The 22,849-nt window shown below is 39.5% G+C and overlaps 1 protein-coding gene and 1 pseudogene across 1 annotated transcript; both read right to left on the bottom strand.

The window, feature by feature from the left end:
• Positions 1–3,015: 3,015 nt before the first annotated feature.
• LOC130025408 (olfactory receptor 2D3-like) lies at positions 3,016–3,960 on the bottom strand (annotated as a pseudogene).
• A 17,734-nt stretch (positions 3,961–21,694) lies between these two features.
• LOC130025407 (olfactory receptor 2D3-like) lies at positions 21,695–22,627 on the bottom strand. Its single transcript, XM_056116361.1, has one exon. It carries the CDS (start codon positions 22,625–22,627, stop codon positions 21,695–21,697), a length of 933 nt encoding a protein of 310 aa, XP_055972336.1.
• Between the last annotated feature and the right edge of the window lie 222 nt (positions 22,628–22,849).

The raw sequence follows: 22,849 nt of genomic DNA, 5'->3' as shown, positions 1-22,849 counted from the left end.
AAAAGAATCCCATTTTGAAATTTCATTCAATAAAATTTAAAATGCTCCCATAACCTTCACATTTTTTCTAAAGAGGGTATTATTATTCCTTTTTATATAATAAGAATTCCTACAGATGATTCCATCATGAGGATGTGGGATGAGTGAGAAAATAAATAAAATTCTGTTAAATGAACGAAATGGATATATTTGTACTTATATGTTTTTGATATAATATTGATCTTGTCAATCCAAGATTTTTTGTGTATTCATTTACATTATAATCACTATCACTATCACCCCATTTGAAAGAATCCATATTAGGTCATTAAATTTTTTGCATGCTAACTTGCAACATTGCTTTCTCTAAAACTGCTTAGCTGCTTTACACCTGGGGTGGACCTTGGAATGTGAACAGGGCATAACTTCTTGTGAAACCAAGTGTGACAGGATTCAGGTGTATTTACTGTTCCTGGAATGTATTGTTTCAGTAAAGAACCCTGCAGATGTCTTGGGCAATGGAGAACTCAAAATGCGGGTGGTTGGGGGGAGATTACCCAAGGCTTAATGATTCCATCTATAACCTTGCTTGTACTAACAATCGATGTATGTAATTGCTGACTTTTGAATCTATAGGCTATGGAATGCACGGGTTTTGTTATAACGGCCGGTGAAGGCCTATATAAGACCCCCTTTGAAAAAGCTCGGGGCTCTCTCAGCCACTGCCCACTCTGGGGTATGCTGTGGAGCCCCAGCATGCTGGTCTAAAAAAACCCCGTTTGTACTCCTGCAGGAATTGTGTCTGTCTGGTCTCTCCACGCCTCCCAGGGCCAGGGGACTCCCGACCCCAACACATTGTTCTTCAATTCTCTCTAGCGGGTCCAGTAATGTCTCCATCCATCCCTGTCACGTGCAAGTATAGCCCGATGACATTCTGGGGGCTCCTTCTGGAATGAGGACCATTCATTGTTACTATTTTTGACATATCTAGTAGGCCACGAGTAGCTTCTCAGGCTCTGCCGTGTGGGCGGGATACTCGTGGTAGCTTGCTGGACTCTCCGAAATGGATGGAGGCTTTTGGGGCAGCCTCTAATCACCTTTACAGGTGTCCCTAGTCAGGCACATAGGTGGGTATAATACTCTCAGTAGCATGCTGGTTCTCTGAGAGTGAGAACTAGAGAATAAGAGGTCAAGTGGCCTTTAATTAATTATATTATATTAATAATATATAATTGACATATTAATATATTAATATATTAGTATAGGTAAAGGTAAAGGTAAAGGCCCTCCCGTTGATCATCGATTTGCTCGAGCGGGCCCAGTAACGTCTCCATTGGAGACTTTGTTGTTACTGTTGTTACTGTTGGCATATCGAATACTCTCGGTAGCTTGCCGGGCTCTCCGAGAGGGGCGGAGGAATCGAACTCGAGTCAGCCATGTTGGCCGCTTGTAAAGCGAACGCCCTAGCGCTGTGTTTGGCATATCAAATATTAGTATATGATTGATTATAAAAGTAAAGTAAAGTAAAGTAAAGGCCCTCCCGTTGATCGTCGATTTGCTCGAGCGGGCCCAGTAACGTCTCCATTGGAGACTTTGTTGTTACTGTGTCTGGCATATCGAATACTCTCGGTAGCTTGCCGGTCTCTCCGAGAGGGGCGGAGGAGTCGAACTCGGGTTGGCCATGTTGGCCGCTTGTAAGGCGAACGCCCTACCCGCTGTGCTATCATTGTATTGACCTTAAGTAATAAAAGGTGTGTATCATTGAGATAAGGAAAGATACAATATGGTACAGCAGAGATGAAGGGATATCTATTATGAATTAAAAGCAACTATTAGAATTTTTTTTTTTAATTGGGGAGGCCATCTGACTGTGCCCAGGGCTTACTCCTGGTTCTTGCTCAGAGCTCACTCCTGGTGGTGCTCAGGAGACCTAATATGGTACAGGACATTAAACTCAGGTTGGCTGCTTTCAAGGAAAGTAAATAATCTGCTATCTTACCTTACTATCTCTCTGACATGACTATTTGTTTATTACAATGCTGGTAAGCATGTGTCAAAGAGAGATAACAACCTGGCTGTATGAGAGTACATGCCTAATTTAAAATCAAAAGGTGGCCTTGATAACATACATCAAAAAATGATTTAAAAGAAAAAAAACGCTGTAGTTTAAATAAGATTGTTGAAATTGTTTTAAAGGTTGCAAGTTTGTTGTATTAAATCATTACATGCACCAAAGTACCAGAGACCCTTAGCCCAGACCCTATTCACTTGAAGAATGAGTAAACAAAGGTTCCCAGGGGGGAAAAAAGATTTTCTTCACACACAGGCATTTTCACACAGGCACTCATATACTCCAAAGCACTAATTTATGCTGTATATCATATTAACTCACTTATATATTAAAATTTATGTATTTTAACTAATACCAGACATTTAAATCTAATAAAGAATTTCTCTTCAATTTCATCCCCCTCTCTCTGCTAATATTTACCTGATTCTCCTTTCACACCATTAAATCATCTATAAATAACCATTTTCTCTTCACTATGGATAGTCAGTAGGCATAATTTCAAAATTTCCGTTTGACATAAATATTCTCATAAATGTAATAGTTACATTAAACTTTTCACTTTGTTTTTTTAGTATACAGTATATTTTCTTGTTTTAGTTGATATATAAAACTGCATAAATGTAAAATTGCTTATCTACTTTTTAAAAATCTTTAGTGTTTTATATGGACTTCAAAAGAAGAAACTGTTTACAACTTACATTTCTCTATTCATTATTCATTCCTCTACACTTTCTTCTTTCACTCTCATTGATCTCTCCTTTCTTTTGAATTTTTCTTCCCTGAAAAACTTCTTTGTTGTTCCTGTGTCAGCCAAGTTCCCTTGCTTTGATTGGACAATTTGTACGATTATTGGATTTAAATATATGTATATGAAACATAAAGAAAAAACACAAGAATGCAATGAAATTTTTAAAAAGTTTATTAGACAATTGGTTTTCTCTATGTCTCTAAAATCATCATGATATTCAGAGATTTTGCCTTTAAAAATATCTTGCAATCATTTTCCTGAGAGCCCCCTTGACATCCTTATTCCTCAGACTATAAATGAGGGGATTCAACATGGGCGTAATTGTTGAGTAAAAGACAGAGATTATTTTATCCCTCTCTTTCATCGTCTTGGAGTTTGGTCTCATGTATGTAAATATGGCTGATCCATAGAAAAGAATAACGACAATGAGATGGGAGCCACAGGTAGAGAAAACTTTGAGTCTTCCCTCCCCTGACTGCATCCGAATTACAGTGGAGATAATGTTCCAATAAGAGACAAGGATCAGGGACACAGGGGCTAAGAGGATGCCCACACCCATGGCAAAGATGGTCATTTCTGTGCTATAGGTTTCTGCAGAAGCCAGCTGTAGGAGGGTAGGGGGCTCACAAAAAAAATGGTTAATAATATTCTTGTCCCTGTAGGGCAGGCTTAATGTGAATGAGGTATCTATCAGAGACACAAATGCTCCACTGCCCCAGGACCCGAAGGCCATCATTGCACACACCCTTTGAGTCATGATGGTAGAGTAGTGCAGGGGCTTGCACACAGCCACATACCGATCATAGGACATCACAGCCAGCAGGGCACACTCTGTGCCCCCAAGCAGAAGAAAAACAAATATCTGTGTTGAGCATCCAGCAAAGGAAATGCTTTTCCTTTTTGCAAGCAAGTGGACCAGCAACTGGGGAACAGTGGTAGTCGAAAAGCAGAGATCAGCAAAGGACAAATTCCTAAGGAAAAAGTACATGGGTGTGTGGAGCCTGGAGTCTATGTGAATGAGCACAATGATGAGCAGATTTCCCAACACAGTTAGCACATAGGTGACCAGAAAAAGGAAGAAGAGCAGAACTTCAGTCTGTGGATCCTGTGAAAGGCCCAGGAGGATAAATTCAGTCACATAGGATTGGTTTTCTTCTCCCATGAATCTTTACTATGTCTATGAATCAGTGCCAAAAAAAGAAAAACACCCAATGGTCAGTTATTGGAAAAAAAGAGCTCAGATACTTAGCAATTATAATAATCAGTATCCTAACTGTGCATGTATTTCTGTATCTTAATAGTTTCCCTATGTCAGAATATAGAATAATAACTTTGTTCAATGATTGAGATCAACTCACAGTTGAAAATAATTTTTCATTGATTTTTTTGAAGTTTTTTGAAATTCACACCAGAAACTGGTATGAATATGACACCTCACCAAACTTTGCTGGAATTCTTATAATTCTTAGGAAACTATGGTAGAAATGGTAATCATAGAATCATAGAGCATCTGTCTATCTTGTGTGTACATAGCTTTAAACTAGTTAGAATTTAATACTGAATACCATTTTTTGTTCATTATGTTTGCAACATAATCCTGAAGAACTCTAAAAATGGAAATTAAAAGTAGAAATTTCAGATCCTGGCCCTTAAAGAATTTCCTTTGAGAAGGGTGGTAAGAAAGAACAATAAAAAAAAAAGAAATAAAAGAGGTTTCATTGACTGAACACCCATCTATAACTTTGCACAAAGAACATTACACAAAGAAATATTATTAAAACACTGTCACCAGTATATAGTTAAATAGTAACTTAATATCTTTATATTTAGCTTCTACTTTAAAATCCCGCCCCCCTTTTTTTAGCTTTCTGGGTCATACCCGGCAACGCTCAGGGGTTATTCCTGGCTCTGCACTCAGGAATTCCTCCTGGCTGTGCTCAGGAGACCATATGGGATGCTGGGAATCGAGTCCCAGTCAACCGTTTGCAAGGCAAAGGCCCTACCCACTATGCTATCACTCTAGCCCCTAAAATCCCTTCTAAGACGCATGAGATGGTTATTAATATACCCAGTAAACAGACAACACTCAAAAGAAATCTTCAGACTGCTTCTATTATGACTTCTGATTCTGTATTGTGGAATCTTTTTCTTTTTTACTTGCTGCATACTAATATTTTTAGAAAAAGACCCAGCTTTTCTTTATTTTTTGTACCTAGTTTCTACGTCCACTGCCCACAAATCTTTTCTTTTTTAAGAATTTTTTTTGTCTTATTCAATTCTACTAGGTATTACTTATTTCTGTAAAAACTTATTTTTCTTATAAAAATAAGAGCCAGGAACATTTTACACAACACAGATTTTTGAACAGTTTATAAGACACTAAATACCCATCTTCCGGAATTGCCGTACCATATTTGGTAGGGTTCAAATATGGTAACTCCTACAAGGGCGATTAGAGGTCACCCCCAAAGCCTCTATCCCTCTTGGAAAGCCTGGCAAGCTACCGAGAGTATTCCGCCCACACAGCCTCACAAGCTATCCGTTGTGTACTCGATATGCCAAAACCAGTAATTACAATGGGTCTCATTCCACTGACCCTGAAGGCTTACCACTGTGCTATCGCTCAAAAATGCCATAGCAATGAACTTAAAATAAAAAGAAAAATTTGCCATTAGTGACAAAATATATGTGACAGGAGAGCATTAAACTAAAGAAATACAGGATATTATCTAATATCAGATCTGAGAAATTGAAAATTAGAAGAAAAGAATATAATGATAGTACCTAGGGACTGGTGATGGTGGAAGAAGAAAATTTTATTGAAATTTCTATTATGCAGGATTTCAGAAGAGCTCATGGTAAATACTAAAATGTATACCTGAAGTCTGTTAAGAGTAGGTCTAACAAAAAAAATTAAGGGCATTGAACGGTATTAACCTGAAGTAGTAATCTCTGCTTTGATAGAGTTAATAGTAACAACAGCAGCAACAGCAATCTGCAGTTTTACAACTCTAGGCAAATTATAGGTGGCTAAAATCAGGTGGATTATAACGTTCCTGTGATAATTCTACTAGGCAAACGCCCTACCTGCTGTGCTATCACTCTAGCCCTACGAAAACAATAATTACAACCCCTTAAAATGCAGAGAGGAGATGAATATACCCTTCTCTGAAGAAGACATAAGAATGGATGTTGGAATAGCACAGCAGGTAGGGCGTTTGCCTTGCACGCAGCCAACATGGCCGACCCGAGTTCGATTCCTCCACCCCTCCCGGAGAGCCTGGCAAGCTACCGAGAGTATTCGATATGCCAAACACAGTAACAACAAAGTCTCCAATGGAGACGTTACTGGGCCCGCTGAGCAAATCGATGTTCAACGGGAGGGCCTTTACCTTTACCTTTTTTAAATAATTATCAGAAAAAATGTAAATTACAACAATAATAAAATATCATTTTATGCCAGTGAGAATGGCATATATTAAAAAGATGGAAAACTAATATTGGTTAGGATGTGATTTTAAAAAGGAACCCTTATTAACCATGGAAGATATATATGATTGAGTTTCCATAGGAAATTCTTCAAAACAATAATAGAGCTCCCTTACAATCCCATGATTCTACTTCTGGTCATCTAATCCAAAGGTAAAAATTCAAATAGTTACGTGCACGCTGATATTTATTGCAGCAGTTAGTACAATTGCCAGGAAGCAACTCTAATGCCCATTGACAAATGAATGGGTAAAAAAAATTGGGCCACATAAACACAAAGAAATATTATGCAGTAGTTCAAAGATCAAACCATGCAGTTTAATGCAAGTAGGGTGGAACTGGAAAGTATCACATTAAACAAAATAAGTCTGAGACAAGTAACAGAAATGAGTGGAACATAGAGACATTACAAGAATATAGACCATATTGGACCATGCAAAAGTAGATCCCAATCCTACTTGAATGAAAACAGACATTTTTCTCAGAAATTTAAGTTCATATCTTCTGGGGCAAGAGGTTAACATTTGCTTAGTGGCTTCTCTACTTCCCCTAAAAGAGACTTTGGTTTTATACCCTATAGGCAAGCAGAATTTTCTCAATAGAGGGAAAACTCATAGAGTAAAAGTTGAAGAAAAGAATTCAGGCAGTCAAGATTGAAAGCAGAGGACCAGAGACCAGATGACTGAATCCAGTTAATTTGAGTCAAGGAAGAGGAAGGCAAAGTGAAAAACTTTCTCTTTTCATATTTTCTTACTAGGTAGATGAGTGAGACCTCTACACTAAGTTTAAGGCATGCAAGAGAACAAGATAAAGAGGTTGGGGAAGAGCAGATGTTTGAGAAGATTATCTCCTGTGTATCCTGGGAGCATATAAGGGACAAGTTTGAGGCAATATTTTCTTTTGTGGCACTTTCTAATATAACTGTACCCATTTCTCTTCTGTTCCTGTATTATTATGTCATTGGGATGGGTTCTTGGCAGTTCCAAGACCTGGATAAAAATAAAAAGCACTTGGATTTTGGAGGTCTGAGGCAGGAAATTTTCTGAGTATGAAGAAATTCAATTCGATTGATAATGATTCCATTTTTTATAAATAAAATAGAAGGATACTCAGTCCAGTTGTCAATAGTCTATTTTGGCAGGTGATCTCAGCTCCATGGGTGGGTCTGTGCAGGATTTTCATAGCTCAAAAAGTGAAGGACTTCATTTTTATAACCAAACACAATAGAAACCTCTGCAAAAACCATCTCTACCATTCCATACTACTTGGGAGACGTTGGAAGTTGAGGGATGTGGGGAAAATGAGAAGGAGAATTTATTCTTTCTAGAAGGCAGATGGAATATAGAGAGGCCTGGAAAATTAAAACAAAGTCTACCCCAAGGAATATAATAGAGATATCAAACTCCTTAAAAGAATAAGTTTTCTATAATTATCCTAGCCACTCTTACCTGGGAGACTGGCAGTGAGTAAATACTGGACAGTGAGGTTGTGATAAAGTGATAAATGAAGGGAGGAAGTTGTGTTTTCTGCAGCTGGCTAATCAATATCTTAGAAGAGATTTTCCCTGTAGTTAACTGAAGATCCTGAAGATTGGGGCATCATCTGGGTTAAATCTTAATCTATTCTAACAAAGGAAATATGGTTTATTAAAATTCCAAATTTACTGAGGAACTAGTCTCCTAGATTTTTCTGAAAGGATATTATTATCCTGAAGTCCTAATGATAAATGTAAACAAGGCATTCCCTGGAGCAATCAGTGCTGTTAACATTTTTAAACTTTTCTACAAGGAGGCATACCCTGGGGCTTTTTATTAGTGTTACTATTATAGTCACAAACTGAATACCTCAATATCATCATCTGATAATAGAAATTGACAGACTGTTTTCAATGTTATTGTCACAATTCTAAAAATGAAAGTGTCAGTAATCATGTAACATAAAAGGCAGTTAATAAGTATATAGATACAGATAAGAGATTCTGCACCATCTAGATGAGGCCCTGTCTTCCCCCTCTAAGTATGGCTGTCAAGGGATTTAAGAACCTCTTTCTACTTTTGTACTGATAATGCATTGTATCCATCTAATGGAAGCTAATGTTGAATTACAGGATATCATCTGAATTGCTATGCCTCTCCAATAAATAAATATATATGTATATATATATTTATAATGTAGGAGCACTGCTATTTATTCATCCATTGATTAAGCTAATTGAATTGGGCATGAACTCCACATTACTTTTTTTAAATTTTTTTAATTTTATAAGTTAGTTCACAATATTTGATTACATTCAATATTCAAACTTACCAATCCCAACACCATTACACATTCCCACCACCAAATTTGGAATGTTTCCATCACAAACCCCAATACCTGTCCCAAAACACACCGAAATGATATATTTTGTATTATCTGTTATGAAGAACTTCTGAATATGCTTACAAAAAAGTGTTCATATAGGAAACAGTGTGAAGATTGTTCTATTTTGGTAGAAGCCATTAAGACATTCTATAGGCTATCACTAACATGTTGTTAAAGTTTGGATGATGTGAGCTTTGGTATATGTATAAAACACTGTCCTCCTGCTGTTCATTGATTTGCTCGAGCGGGCCCAGCAACGTCTCCATTGTGAAACTTCTTGTTACTGTGTTTGGCATATTGAATACTCTCAGTAGCTTGCCAGGCTCTCTGAGAGGAGCGGAGGAATCGAACCCGGCTCGACCGGGCTGTCTGTGCACAAGGCAAACACTCTATCGCTGTGCTATCACTTCAGCCCCAGTATACATATATATGTATATGTATATACATATATACACATATATATCTGAAAATATGTATATATGCATATATATTTCCCTCTATGATTTGTTGCCTACTATCTGAACCTTATTAAATGTGGTATGGTAATTATGCAGAAAGGGTAGGGAGTGTTTTATGATGTGTCTAGGCCATGCGGTCCAGGAATATGTTTACTAATATGTTGACCCTGGGGCTGGGTCTATTGGGGCAGGACAGGCTCTCACCCGCTCCCCTCTGGGGCACCCCATGTGAAACAGCCTAGGATGGAGTCCAGTGGCATGTTTATGGGAGCCTCATGTTATACTCCCTTTCAAGAGAAGCAGAGGATCTCTGCTCCCGGTCCCGTTGAGTCCAGAGTACAAGGTCACACAATTCCGCATTACCTGGGTTCCATAGGACTTCGCTCATGCGTGAGATTCGGCCTGAGTGCATGGGGAACTGCCTTGCGTGTGGTGGTGGTTGGGTTGTGGAGGTTTTTGGCTGCCAGAGCTGGGTCCCTTAGGGCGGGAAGACTCTCACCTGTCCCCCTCTGGGGCACTCCTGTGAAGAAAGCCTGGTGTGGGGTCAGGGCATTCTGCAGCGCTCTCTTTCAGGAGTTTTAGATTATACTCCCTGGGTCTTGGTCATTGATGAGATTACATGGAGCCAGGGAAAGTTTGTGGGTGTGACTGCCAAGCTACTAGAAAACTGGGCACCTGAGGGGAGGCAGCCCAGTCCCTATCCAAGAGGGCCTGGAGCTCTCAGTCACGGGTTCCTGCCTACCTCTGTGCTAGAGGCCCTAACTGAGTCTTTTGGTCACTTTTGAGATTTATGGTTTCTGAAATAAGGCCAATAAATGAGCTTATATAGCTGAGCCAGAGGTGGTTTGTGGGTGTGTCTCCCACATACCTAACTTTTGGTCGTTTGATTTCTAGGTAAACTTGGCCCAAGTTGTTGAGGTCTGGCCAGAGGCATAGCAGCAATTTTGGGGTATCTGGAAGTTTGAAGGCACCATTAGGTTGCTGATGCACTCACCCCACAGGTACAGGTTGACCTGTGTTTGGCACCATACCCTCATCCAATAAAAATATTTTCCCAAAATATATCTCTAATCTTGAGTCTTCCCCAACAACCACAGTTCTCAGATATGACTTAGTGTACTACTATCATTCTTCTAAATTTTCTCGTATATCACATCTATCCATTTCTCTTACTATCTCATCTGACACTGTGACAATCTAGTAGGAGCATCATCTGTTCTCATGATAAAATAGAGTTCAGTCTTACAGTTTTTCTTCCTTCCATGTGTGCCCATCTTTAACCATTTCTCTATTTAATACTGAAGGGTCTATCAAAAGTATACTGTTGGAATGATCTACTATGAACATAAAATAAAATTAATACCTTCTCATTCTTTATGTAGTAGTAATTCAATGAATTGTGTTGACCAAAAATAGAACATTGACATGAAACTGCAGAAACCAGAAATCAGCGTGCAAACTGACTTTTTTCAGGGGCTTCCTTTTTTTCTTGGGTTATCCCATTATCAAATACAATTATTTTGTTTGTAGATATTTTAAAAGAAATTCGTAAAGTGAAACAGAATTCGTATTCAGATTGCTTTGACAAGCACCCCTAGATAATGATCATTGCCCTGTAGTGATGTGGTATGAAGCAAATAATAAAGATCTGGCAAATAGATTACAAAGGAATGGATATGTTTATGTTGTGTGTGTTATTATTGTATTCTTTTGTCAAATCAAGATTCTATGTATTTTGGTACTGTAATGACCATAGCTGGTTAAAGGTAGGGGGTCATTGAAATAGAGGAGCAACTAGGGGAAATGTAGAAGCAATAGATCAAGTAGCTTCTGTTATCAGTTAAAAGGAATAACCTGTTTATGAAGAAGCTGATGAGCAGATATGTGAAAAGCAAAGATAGGTTAAAAACATGGATCTTCCAGGGCCCCTACAAAAATTGAAATTAACAGGAGATCCTGATAATACACTTTTGAAATCAGACTGAAACTGGGTTTTGAATTGTGCCAACCCAAGATGGCTTCTTATTCCATACTGTTTGTTAGGACATGGATCGTGATCTCCCTTTAACGACAAAGAGACTCCAGAGACTGCAAACAGTAAGCAAGGTTTATTGTAAGACTGGCTAGCCAGGGTCAAGCCGCCTACACAGAAATGCAAGTCAGATAGGTGAGGCAAGACTCCGAACTTCTTCAAAGGGGATCTTGTATAGGCCTTCACTGGCCATTACAGCAAAGCCCACTCATTTCATAGCCAATAGATTTATAACAACATATACTTTCTTTCTGAGACTATAAAAACCAGCTCCCAGAGGAGAAGAGCGCAGTCTCCTGCCCCCGCGCCTGGCTATTCCTCGCCGGGCCCCTTGGAGGGGAGCGGGTTGAGCTTTCCTCCCCGCCCTGGCCAGGGCCCCGGCAGCCGAAGACCTTCAGGACCAGCCACTATCATGCTGAGACCACTCTCCGCACACCTGAAGGTACCGGCAGAGAGACAAAGCCACGTGGGTTCCAGGGCTGAGATCTCCAAGCCTACCCCGATTGGAGTCGAGCATCCTCCACCCAGATCCTCCAAATTCCAGTAGACGGGGGTCACACCCACCAACTGGCCCCCTGGCGCCGTGTAATCCCATCAGCGGCCAAGACTCTGAGACTATAAAAACCAGCTCCCAGAACCGCGCGGCCGTAAATGCGGCCGCGCAACATCTTATTATGACATCTCATTCCTACTTTGACAAACTGGCAGGCAACCGAATGTAGCCTGCCCACATGGCAGAGTCTGGCAAACTCCCCATGGTGTACCCAATATGCCAAATGCCAGTAACAATGATGGGTCTCATTCTCCTAAAGAGCCTTGAATATAATCTCAGGGCTAGGATGAAGGAGATGTTACTGGGGACTGCTCGAGGCAATCGATGAATGATGATCTGTGATACTTTCTTAACCAATTCATTTAAAAGTACATCACTCCTTAGCCTATAGATTCAAAGATCAGCATTTATGTACATAGGCATTGTGGCTGGTGGGCATCTGGTAACTGGGACATTTGGTTATCACCTGGCTCCCTTTGATCCTGTGGAAGTGGATAAGGGAAAAGTTCCTAACAGAGGTAACAGATAAGGAAGGACCAACAAATGGTTTCTGAATTTACATCCCAGCAGGGAAGAGTCAACAAATGGTTTCAGAATTTACATCCCAATAAGGAAGGGCTTCACAGCTAAGGCTCTACTCTGGAGGGGGCAGAAAAGGGAGAGTTACTAATTAGCAGAGTTTAGCTCTGGAATTTTTCTCAGGGTCCCTAGGGACCTTACACATACCTACCATGATTTATTGTGCACAAGTATATTTATTTCCTCTACAATTGTTATTTTAAAAGTTACTGTCTATGAGACTTTCAATTACCATGACATTTAAATGAATTTCTGAAAACATTTTTTCCACAATATTCTGACCCTCCAGCCTGGGCTGGAGCAATAGGACAGCGGGTAGGGCTTTTGCCTTGCACGCGGCCAACCCAGCTGACCCGGGTTCGATTCTTCCACCCCTCTCAGAGAGCCCGGCAAGCTACCAAGAGAATCTTGCCTGCACAGCAATGCCTAGCAAGTTACCCATAATGTATTCTATATGCCAAACACAGTAACAAGTCTCACAATGGTGCTGGGCCTGCTTGTGCAAATTGATGAACAATGGGAGTACAGTGGACAGTGCTATTCTGACCCTAATTTCATTTTGCATTTTATTTATGCATTTACTTTGTATTTCCCCTAGGAGGCACTTAAGTTCTTGATGGGAAGACTAGTTTGTATTTCAGGATGTAAGTTGTGTGTAGAGAAGAGGATTGATCCTTAAGGAAGATTATTTCAGTTTCTGCAATAAGTGGGGAAGGCCAACTTGGGAATGTAGTCCCTTCTTATTTTCAACTATTTTAACCAGATTATTCTTTATCTAAACTCAACAGAGCTTTCTTTTTTATTGTACTTATTTGGAAGAGGAGTAGTTGGGATATACTTGGCAGTATACTATGAACTTTGTGCTCCAGGGTCACTCTTGGTGATGCTCAGGTTTGCTGAGCTGCCAGGGATTGAACCTGGGTCTCCCATAACTAACACATTAGCTCAGCTTGTGCTATCTCTCTGGTCCCGAAGAGTTCTTTCTTCTAGACCCAGATGTAAGTGTCTGTTATTATTTGTGAAGTATAAAGGAGAGCAGGGCCTTTCCCATTCATCTCACATTTTAAGCTGAGAAAGTTTTGAATAATATTGGGCATACAAAATACATGTAAAGTAAAACATTTAATGATGATCATAAATTTATTTATCAACACATTTTCATGACTCAATCATTTGGTTAGCATCCCATAGTCGGCTTTAGAGCTAAAATTCTTTGGAATTCCAATATAGTAGAGAGGAGCTTTAACCATCTCTACTTTAAAATGTATCCCTCTGCAGAACCTGAGCCACGAAGAGGTTCTCCTGCTAGCTATGTTTGCTGAAATCACTGGGACTTTTGCCTCACTACATATTTCCAGATGAGGGATCTTTGTTAAATAGGAACATATGGGAAGACAAAAGTTCCAGTGATTTTGGTAGACATAGCTAGCAAGGAGGGAAAAAGCCTCCTCTTTTCAATGAAGGAATGTACTTGGCGGTAGATAGTTAGTTGTGTGTTCCCACTGCTCAGGCACTTTTCTTGCTTGGCTCACAAACCAAAGTAGCAAGGCTAATACCATTCCACTGGACCTGGAAACACAAGTCTGACGTGGAGTCTTAGCAAGTCTGATGGCAGGGAGAAAGGGATCTCTAAATGCAGGCCTACGTCAACTGTTTCAGTGTTTAGTCTAGTCACAGCACCCAAACTGGGATGAACCACATTGTTTTTCATTTCTCATGGTCCACTGAGGTACTGATTGTCTCCTTTTGATATGTCGTTCTTTCCAGGGTCAACATCCTGTATCTAGGCTGAAATGGAACTCCTATTTCCTCCCAATATCACTCACCTTTAAATATGCAAGTGCTTAAATTGATCAAATATCCATCTGTGGTAAAGTGGTATAAACGCTTTGGGATATATAATAGATATCTAATTTGAGGATGGAATTGGGCCACACCAAGCAATGTTCAGGGACTATTGTGGTATCTTTTCTTGCAGGTGATTCTTGGTGATGCACAAGGGAACATGCAGCGCCAAGAATTGAATGCATCCAGCTGCACACATCACAAGTGTTTTGATCCATATACTATCTCTCTATCCCCTGGATTTCTGATTTCTTAAAGGAGATTGTTCTATTTTGAGATATAGTCCACCAATTTTTTGAGCTTGCTCAGCTTTTTTCTTAAAACTTCTCAGATCTTAGAGAAAGTCACATGAGACATTTGTTCCAGTATCCCCTTCTTGCTTTAAAAGAACTGTAGCACTGTCCTCCCACTGTACATCTATTCGCTCGAGTGGGCACCGGTAACATCTCCATTGTGAGACTTGTTACTGTTTTTGGTATATCGAATACGTCATGGGTAGCTTGCCAAGCTTTGCTGTGCAGGCGAGATAGCTTGCCGGGCTCTCCGAGAGGGGCGGAGGAATCGAACCCGGGTCAGCCGTGTGCAAGGCAAACTCCCTACCTGCTGTGCTATTGCTCAGGCTGGCTGGAGCTTTGAAAGAACTGACCCAAGAAAACTGCCAGAACAAGAATGTCAATCACTTCAACAGATTCATGATTCACTTTTGAAGTGGCTTATAACACTGCTTCTATCTTTTGGTGCTGAATGAATGATATATTTATTTTGTCATAAAGTGAAAATCTTCCGATAAAACCATATTGTCATTTTGTGCAGTTGGCTTGAATTGTAAATGTAAAAACTCTCCACCGTAGTGAATGTTAGCACTTTTTGAAATCTGAATCTCATATTCCACTATGTCTTGGAGAACTGTGAGATAAAGGAACTAAATTGAGATGGCCCCTAGCTATGTTTTCATGGCATGGTGCCTGTAATAAAAGATGAAAATTGGTGTGTTTTCTGTATTCCAGGAAATTATTGGGTTCAATTCTTCATAACATTTAGAATTATATATTTAATTGAGGCTGCAAGAAGGGAAAATAGTGATTTTCCTTAACAGATAACAGTATGCATATTTAATATTGGTTAAGGATATAGTTATGACACTCTTGGTATGCCTGCATTGAGTTACAGCAGCAGTTAGTAAAGATTGAAGAAATAATTTAATTCAAGATCATAGTCTTCATTTGGGTGATTACGTTTCATTTATCAGTCAATTTTTCCATTCCCCCACAAAATTATTTTATAGTTACTGGTATAATAAACATGCAGAAGACAGGAAAGCATGTCTGTAAAAATATACCAAATATTTTTAATGAAACAGAACATTACATACATTCTTGTCTATGATAATCCCACATCCCAGACTATCTGTGAGAAACTTGCCAATTGAATTTGGGTACTCTACAAAAAATATATATAAAACAAAATAATTTTCAGAACTAGTGTTTTTTAGTTTTCTTTGCACAGGTCTTTCACCTCTTTAGTTAAGCTGATTCAGGGTATTTTATTTGCTGAGGCGTTATTGTGTACAGAATTGTTTTTTTAATGTCTCTTTATTCTCTTTCATTATTTGTATGGAGAGCCATAAACTTTGGGGTGTTCATTTTGTAACCTGCAACTTTAGAATAGAAACCTATTATTCCTAGGAGCTTTACTGTAGATTTTTTTTGATTTTCTAAGTATAGTATTATCACTTGATCACTTGACCACTTCACTTCACATTAATCATTGATTTGCTCGAGCAGGCACCAGTAACGTCTCCATTTGTCCCTCTCACGTGATAGTGTAGCCCAACGGCATCTGTTCATTCCAGGAACACAAAGAGCCTCAAACCAATCATTCAGGGTCTTGATGAAGAAGTCTGGCCATCTTGTAGGTGGGCGGCCATGCAGTCTTTTGACGTCCCATGGAATTCAGTTGGTAACCGCTCTAGTCCAGCTGTCCTCTCCAAATCTCATTACATATCCAGCCCATCTGATTTTCGACACCTTGGCAAACAAGACAGCGTCCCTGATTCTTGATCGTGGGTGGAGGTCAGAACTCCAGATTATTTCTCTCATCTGAGTGAAATGTGATACTCCAAGCATAGCTCTTTTTTAATTCCTCTTTGGGAGACCCGAATTGTGTTCTCATCCTGTTTGCCTAGGGCCCAGGTCTCTGAGGCATATGTTAATGCAGGAAGAACAGTGGAATCAAAGAGATGTGCTCGGAGCCAGAGGTTCTTCATCCTCTTAGCTGTTTCTTCCATGCTCTTGAAGGCGTACCAAGCCGCTCTCTTCCTCCTGCACAACTCAGGTGCCAGGTTGTTCGTCATGTTGACTTCTTGACCAAGGTACACACAACTGTTGCATTCGGAGCTGTTCATCTCATTGAGAGTGAATGGAACGTCAGGAACGAGGCTGTTTCTCATAAACATTGTCTTCATGAGATTGAGCTGTAGTCCGACCTTTCCACACTCATGGTCAAAGTCAGCCAGCATTTGTGCCGCTTGGCTAATGTTTGGTGTTACTGGAATGATGTCATCAGCAAAGCAGAGGTGGTGTAGTTGCCACCATCTATCTTCACTCCCATTCCTTCCCATTCCAGTCATCGCATGACATTCTCGAGGGTGGCACTGAAGAGTTTCAGTGAAATGGTATCACGCTGCTGAACCCCTCTCTTAACATGGATGATCACTTCTTTTTAGAATGGTGAGATCCTGGTAGTGAATGCATAATACAGCTCACGGAGGATCCTGATGTATTAGTTTGAATGCCCTGATTGTCTAGGACTTCAATGACTGCTTCCGTCTCAACAGAATCAAAGGCCTTCTTTAAATCAATGAACGTTAGACAGAGTGGCATCTTGAACTCCCGAGAAACCTCAATGAGCTTGGTTATCATGTGGATATGGTTAATTGTGCTGAATCCTTTTTGGAAACCAGCTTGTTTGGATGGTTGTCCTTCATCTAGTGTTCTGCCAATTCTATTCAGGATGACTCAAGTGAACAGCTTGTAGATGACAGACAATAGGCAGATCAGGCAATAGTTGCCAATGTTGTGGATGTCTCCCTTCTTATACAGTAGTACAGACCTGCTGGTTTTCCACTGGGACGGAACCTTGCAATCAGACAGGTAGTGTGTGAAGAGCCGAGCCAGCATATTGATGAGTACAGATGGCAGGTTCTTCAGGTGTTCAGGTCTGACCTTGTCTGGGCCAGGTGCTGTTCGTTTCTTTACTATTTAGGATGACTCGAGTGAACAACTTGTAGATGACAGACAATAGGCAGATCGGGCAATAGTTGCCAATGTCATGGATGTCTCCCTTCTTGAACAGTAGTATGGTCCTGCTGGTTTTCCATTGGGACGGAACCTTGCATTCAGACAGGTAGCGAGTGAAGAGCCGAGCCAGTGTATTGATGAGTACTGACGGCAGGTTCTTCAGGTGTTCAGGTCTGACCTTGTCTGGGCCAGGTGCTGTTTGTTTCTTTACCGACAAAATGGCGTGTCGGATTTCGGAAGGGAGAACGTTGGGAACGACATATCCATCCTGTGGAATTTGGTATGTCAACAGGTGGACGTGGCTATCAAAGAGATCTGAGTAGAAGTCATGGATAATCTCCATTGCCTTTCTGGAAGATGTGATAGATCCATCAGGATGCCAGAGGGCAGTCATCTTGGTCTTGCAGGTGGCAAAGGACAGGCGGGAATTACGAATGCTTTTCCCGGCTTCTCTTGCATCTACCAGCACTGCTGCTCTTCTCTCTTTGAGGTCTTCCTTTATCACATCTCTGCAATGCTTTGCGAGCTCAGGCGTTCGCTTGTGATTGCCTGAGGCATGTGCCAAACCACATTGGTGAATAAGCTCAAGAGTTTTTGAAGACAGGCATTTTTTTGTGGCTATCCCTCTCTTGGCGTTTCTCACACAATCATGGAGGTGCTGAGCCAGTTGATTGTATTCCTCATCAATGTTGTCAGTGACGGCATCTTCCCATGTTGCAACAATAGTGTCAAAGAGATCTCAGTTGGTGGTCGTTCTGGGAATTCTATTCTTAAACTTTGCAGCCCTTTCTCCCTGCTCTGTGAAGAAGAATTTTGCACCAAGGAGATGGTGGTAATTACAATAGGTGTCTCATGCTATCATATCATTTGCAAATAATGATAGTTTGACCTTCCTATTTAGATGTCCTTGATATCTTTTTCTTGTCTAGCTGCTATGGCAAGTACATTCAATACTATGCTGAATAAAACTGGTGAGAGTGGGCAACTTTGTTTTGTCCCCAATCCTAGAGAATAATGCCTGTTATGGGCTTGTGGTAGATGGCCTTGATTATACTGAGAAAATCTCCTTCAATTTCCATTTTTTTGAGAGTTTTTATCATGAACAGGTTCTGGATCTTGTCAAATCCTTTTTCTGCATTTATTGATATGATTATATGATTTTTAATCTTTTCTCTTATTGATATGTTGTATTTGTTAATTCACTTGCAGATGTTAAATTATCCTGTTATCCCTGCAATGAGTCCTACTGGGTCATGGTGTTTGACCTTTTTAATGAGACATTGGACTCTGTTTGCTAGGATTGTGTTGAGGATCTTTGCATTTGTGTTCACCAGGGATATAGGTTTATAATTCTCTTTCCTGATGGTGTCTGTTTGCTTTTGGTATCAGGGTGATATTTGCCTAATAGAAACACTACTTCAGGAAATAAAAGAGGACACAAGGAAATGGAGACACAACCCCTGCTAGTGGAAAAGGAGGATAAACACTGTGAAAATGACAATATTCCACAAAGCATTATACAGATTCAATATGGTCCCTATAAAGATACCCATGATAGTTATTAAGGAAAGAGACAAAACATTCCTGAAATTTATATGAAACAATAAACCCCCACAAATAGCTAAAGCAATCCTTAGGAAAAAGAAAGTGGATGGATCACCTTCCCCAATTTTAAACTACTACAAAGCAGTAGTAATTAAAACAGCATGGTATTGGAATATAAATAGACTAGCAGACCAATGGAATAGAGTTGAATATCCTGACACAGAACCTCAAATATATGATCACTTAATCTTTGACAAAGGAGCAAGAAATGTGAAGTGAAGTAACGAAAGCCTCTTCAACAAGTGGTGCTAAGATGACTGGAAAATTGCATGCCAATAAAATGAACTCAGACTCTGTCTGATACCAGGCACAAAAGTCAGATCAAAATAAATTAAAGACCTCAATATCACACCTGAGTCCATAAGATACCTGGAGGGAAATGTAGGAAGAATCATGACACTGAAGATAAAAGTATTTTTAAGGTGGAGTTCATGCCCAATTCAATCAGCCTAATCAATGGCTGAAAAAATAGCAGTACTCCTACATTTTAAAAAAGTATCTTTAAGGATGAAATACTGCTGACCAAGCAAATGGAAACAAACATAAACAAATGAAACTACATTAAACTAAGAAGCTTCTGTACCTCAAAAGAAATAGTGATCAAAATACAGAGACAGACCACAGAATGGGAAAAATTATTTAACTAATACCAATCAGATAAAGGATTACTCTCCAAGATATATGACTCTGGTAGAACTTTACAAGAAAAAAACTCCAACAACATCAAAAAAAGGAGAGTGAAAATATATAGAATTACCACAAAAAAAGAAATGCAAATGACCAAAAGGCACATGAAAAAAAAATGCTCCACATAGCTAATCCTCAGGGAGATGCAAATCAAAACAACAACAAGATATCATACACCACAGAGATAGGCACACATCAAAAAAAGAACAAGAACTGGGCCTTGAGTTATAGCTCAGTGGATAGGGTATTTGCCTTGCACGTGGTAGACCCAGGTTCGATTCCCAGCATTCCATATGGTCCCCTGAACACCACCAGGAGTAATTCCTGAATGCATGAGCCAGGAGTGACCCCTGTGTATCGCCAGGTGTGACCCTTCCCCCCCAAAAAGAACAAGAACAATTAGTGTTGCCATGGATTCAGGAGAAAGGGACTCTTCTGCATTGATGGTGGGATTGTTGACGGATCCAACTTTATGGAAATCAATATAGGCATTCCTTAAAAAACTATAAATTGAGCTTTCATATGACCCAGCAATACCAACTCTGGGAATATACCCATGGCGTGCAAAAAAACACAGTAGAAATGGCATCTGCTCTTGTCTGTTCATTGCAGCACTGTTCACAATAGCCAGAATTTGAAAACAACTTGAGTGCCTGAGAACAGATGACTGATTAAAGAGACTTTATTACATCTACATAATGGACTACTCTGTAGCTGTTAGAAACAATGAAGTCATGAAATTTGCTTATAAGTGGAAGGACATGGAAAGTATCTTGCTAAGTGAAATGAGTCAGAAAGAGAAGGACAGACTTAGAATGCCTGCACACATTTGTGGAATATAAAATAAAATAGTATGAGACTAACACCCAAGAACAGTAGAGACAAGGACCAGGAGGATTAGTCCTTGGTTAGAAGCCTACCTCACGTGAATGGGCAGAAGGCAATTGGGATAGAGTAGAGACCACAATGTCATTGATGGTTGGAGGAATCACTTGGGATGTGTGATGAGTGCTGAAAGTAGACAAAGAACCAAACATGATGACCTCTCCGTATCTGTATTGTAAATCATAATGCCCCAAAGTAGAGAGAGAGTAAAAAGGAAAGTACCTTATATAGAGGCAGCAGGTGGGATAGATGGGGGTAGTGAGAGGAATAATGGGGACAGTACTAGTGGGAAAGCTACACTGGGGAGGGATGGCTATTGATCATTGTATAACTAAAACTCAATCATGAAATCTTTGTAACTGTATCTCACAGTGATTTAATAAAATAATTTTTAAAAAACCAAAAACCATTTACAAGATCCAGTGCCAGAGTTTTAAAATAAAAATATTATCTATATCTTCATCACAGAAAATTATAGAATTTAACTTGTCAGTATCACATAGGAACACAAAACTTATGGATATCTCTAAATGATGCTACAATGTGATATGACTAACAAACATATAGAGGTAAAGGTAAAGGCCCTCCCGTTGATTGTCGATTTGCTCGAGCGGGCCCAGTAACGTCTCCATTGGAGACCTTGTTGTTACTGTGTTTGGCATATTGAATACTCTCGGTAGCTTGCCAGGGTCTCCGAGAGGGGTGGAGGAATCGAACTCGGGTCGGCCATGTTGGCCGCTTGTAAGGCGAACGCCCTACCGCTGTGCTATTGCTCCAGCCCAAACATATAGAAAAAAAGATATAAGTATGAAAATAAAATTTATAAACTAGCAACTCATTGTGAATGAAGATAATTTAAAGTTTTCAACTATTAACATAATTATGTACTTTATATTAAAGTGGTAAAGAACTCTTATGAAAAATGAAACCACAGGAATAAGCCTGAGCAAGATGCCATAGATCAATTAACTTAGCCTTGATATAGAGTCTCCTGTAAGAATTTTACTGATTTATCAGTATGAGAATTAATGAAGATGTGAAATATGTTGAAACATTTAAAAATACCTTCATATCTGTGTATAAACAATATGAAGATCATTCCCTCAAAGGTTTTGTTTTCCAAAGAGTTTCCTGAATGCCTCCTTCACATCCTTGTTCCTCAGACTATAGATGAATGGGTTTAGCATGGAGGTCATAACTGAGTAGAACACTGAAATCACTTTATCTCCCTCATTCATTTTCTTGGAGTTTGGTCTCATATAGGTAAATATTGTTGATCCATAGAAAAAGATAACAACAATGAAATGAGAACCACAGGTGGAAAAGACCTTGAGTCTCCCATCCCCAGACTGGATTCGAATCACAGTGATGATAATATTCCAGTAGGAGAAGAGAATGAGAGATACAGGACCAAGGAGGATTAGCACACCCATTGCAAAGATGGCCATCTCAGCTTTGTAGGTTTCTTCTGAAGCCAACTTTAGGAGTGCAGGTGGTTCACAAAAATAATGATTAATTATGTTTTGGCCATGGTATGAGACACTTAATGTAAAGGATGTGTCTACTAGAGATACAAGTATTCCACTGGCCCAAGACCCTATAGCTAACTGGACACATACCCTATGGGTCATGATGCTGGGGTAGTGAAGGGGTTTGCAGACAGCAATATAGCGATCATAGGACATCACTGCTAGGAGAGAGCTCTCTGTACAACCAGCTACTAGGAAAACAATCATCTGAATTGAGCACCCAACAAAAGAAATGGTCTTTCTTATTACCAGCATATGAACTAACATCTGGGGAACAATTGTTGTAGAAAAACAGAGATCAGTAAATGACAGATTTTTAAGGAAAAAGTACATTGGTGTATGAAGCCTAGGGTCAAAGTGAATTAAGACCATGATGAGCATATTTCCAAACACAGTCATAAAGTAGATGTTGAGAAATAGAACAAATAGCAGAATTTGCACATGCTGGTCTGAAGAAAGGCCCAGCAAAATGAATTCAGTCAGATAGGTTTTGTTTCCTGTGCCCATTGATGTCTATTTTTCCCCACACATCAGAATAAGTAGAACAATGAAAAGTTGATGATCATAGAGATTTGAGTTCTGAAAGTAAAAATCTCATTGTATTTACAAATAGAATAGACTTTAAAATACTTGAAAATAATTACTACACTTAATTTCTTAAAGATTCCACTCTTATTTGAAGTATCTAAAAGTAGATTATGTAAAGATGAAAAATATAAAGTCTTATCT

Source organism: Sorex fumeus, unplaced genomic scaffold (assembly GCF_029834395.1).
Source record: "Sorex fumeus unplaced genomic scaffold, SorFum_2.1 ptg000030l, whole genome shotgun sequence".
Taxonomy (NCBI): Eukaryota; Metazoa; Chordata; class Mammalia; order Eulipotyphla; family Soricidae; genus Sorex; species Sorex fumeus.
Note: the sequence above shows the minus strand (reverse complement) of the source record. Positions and strands in the feature narration are given on the sequence as shown.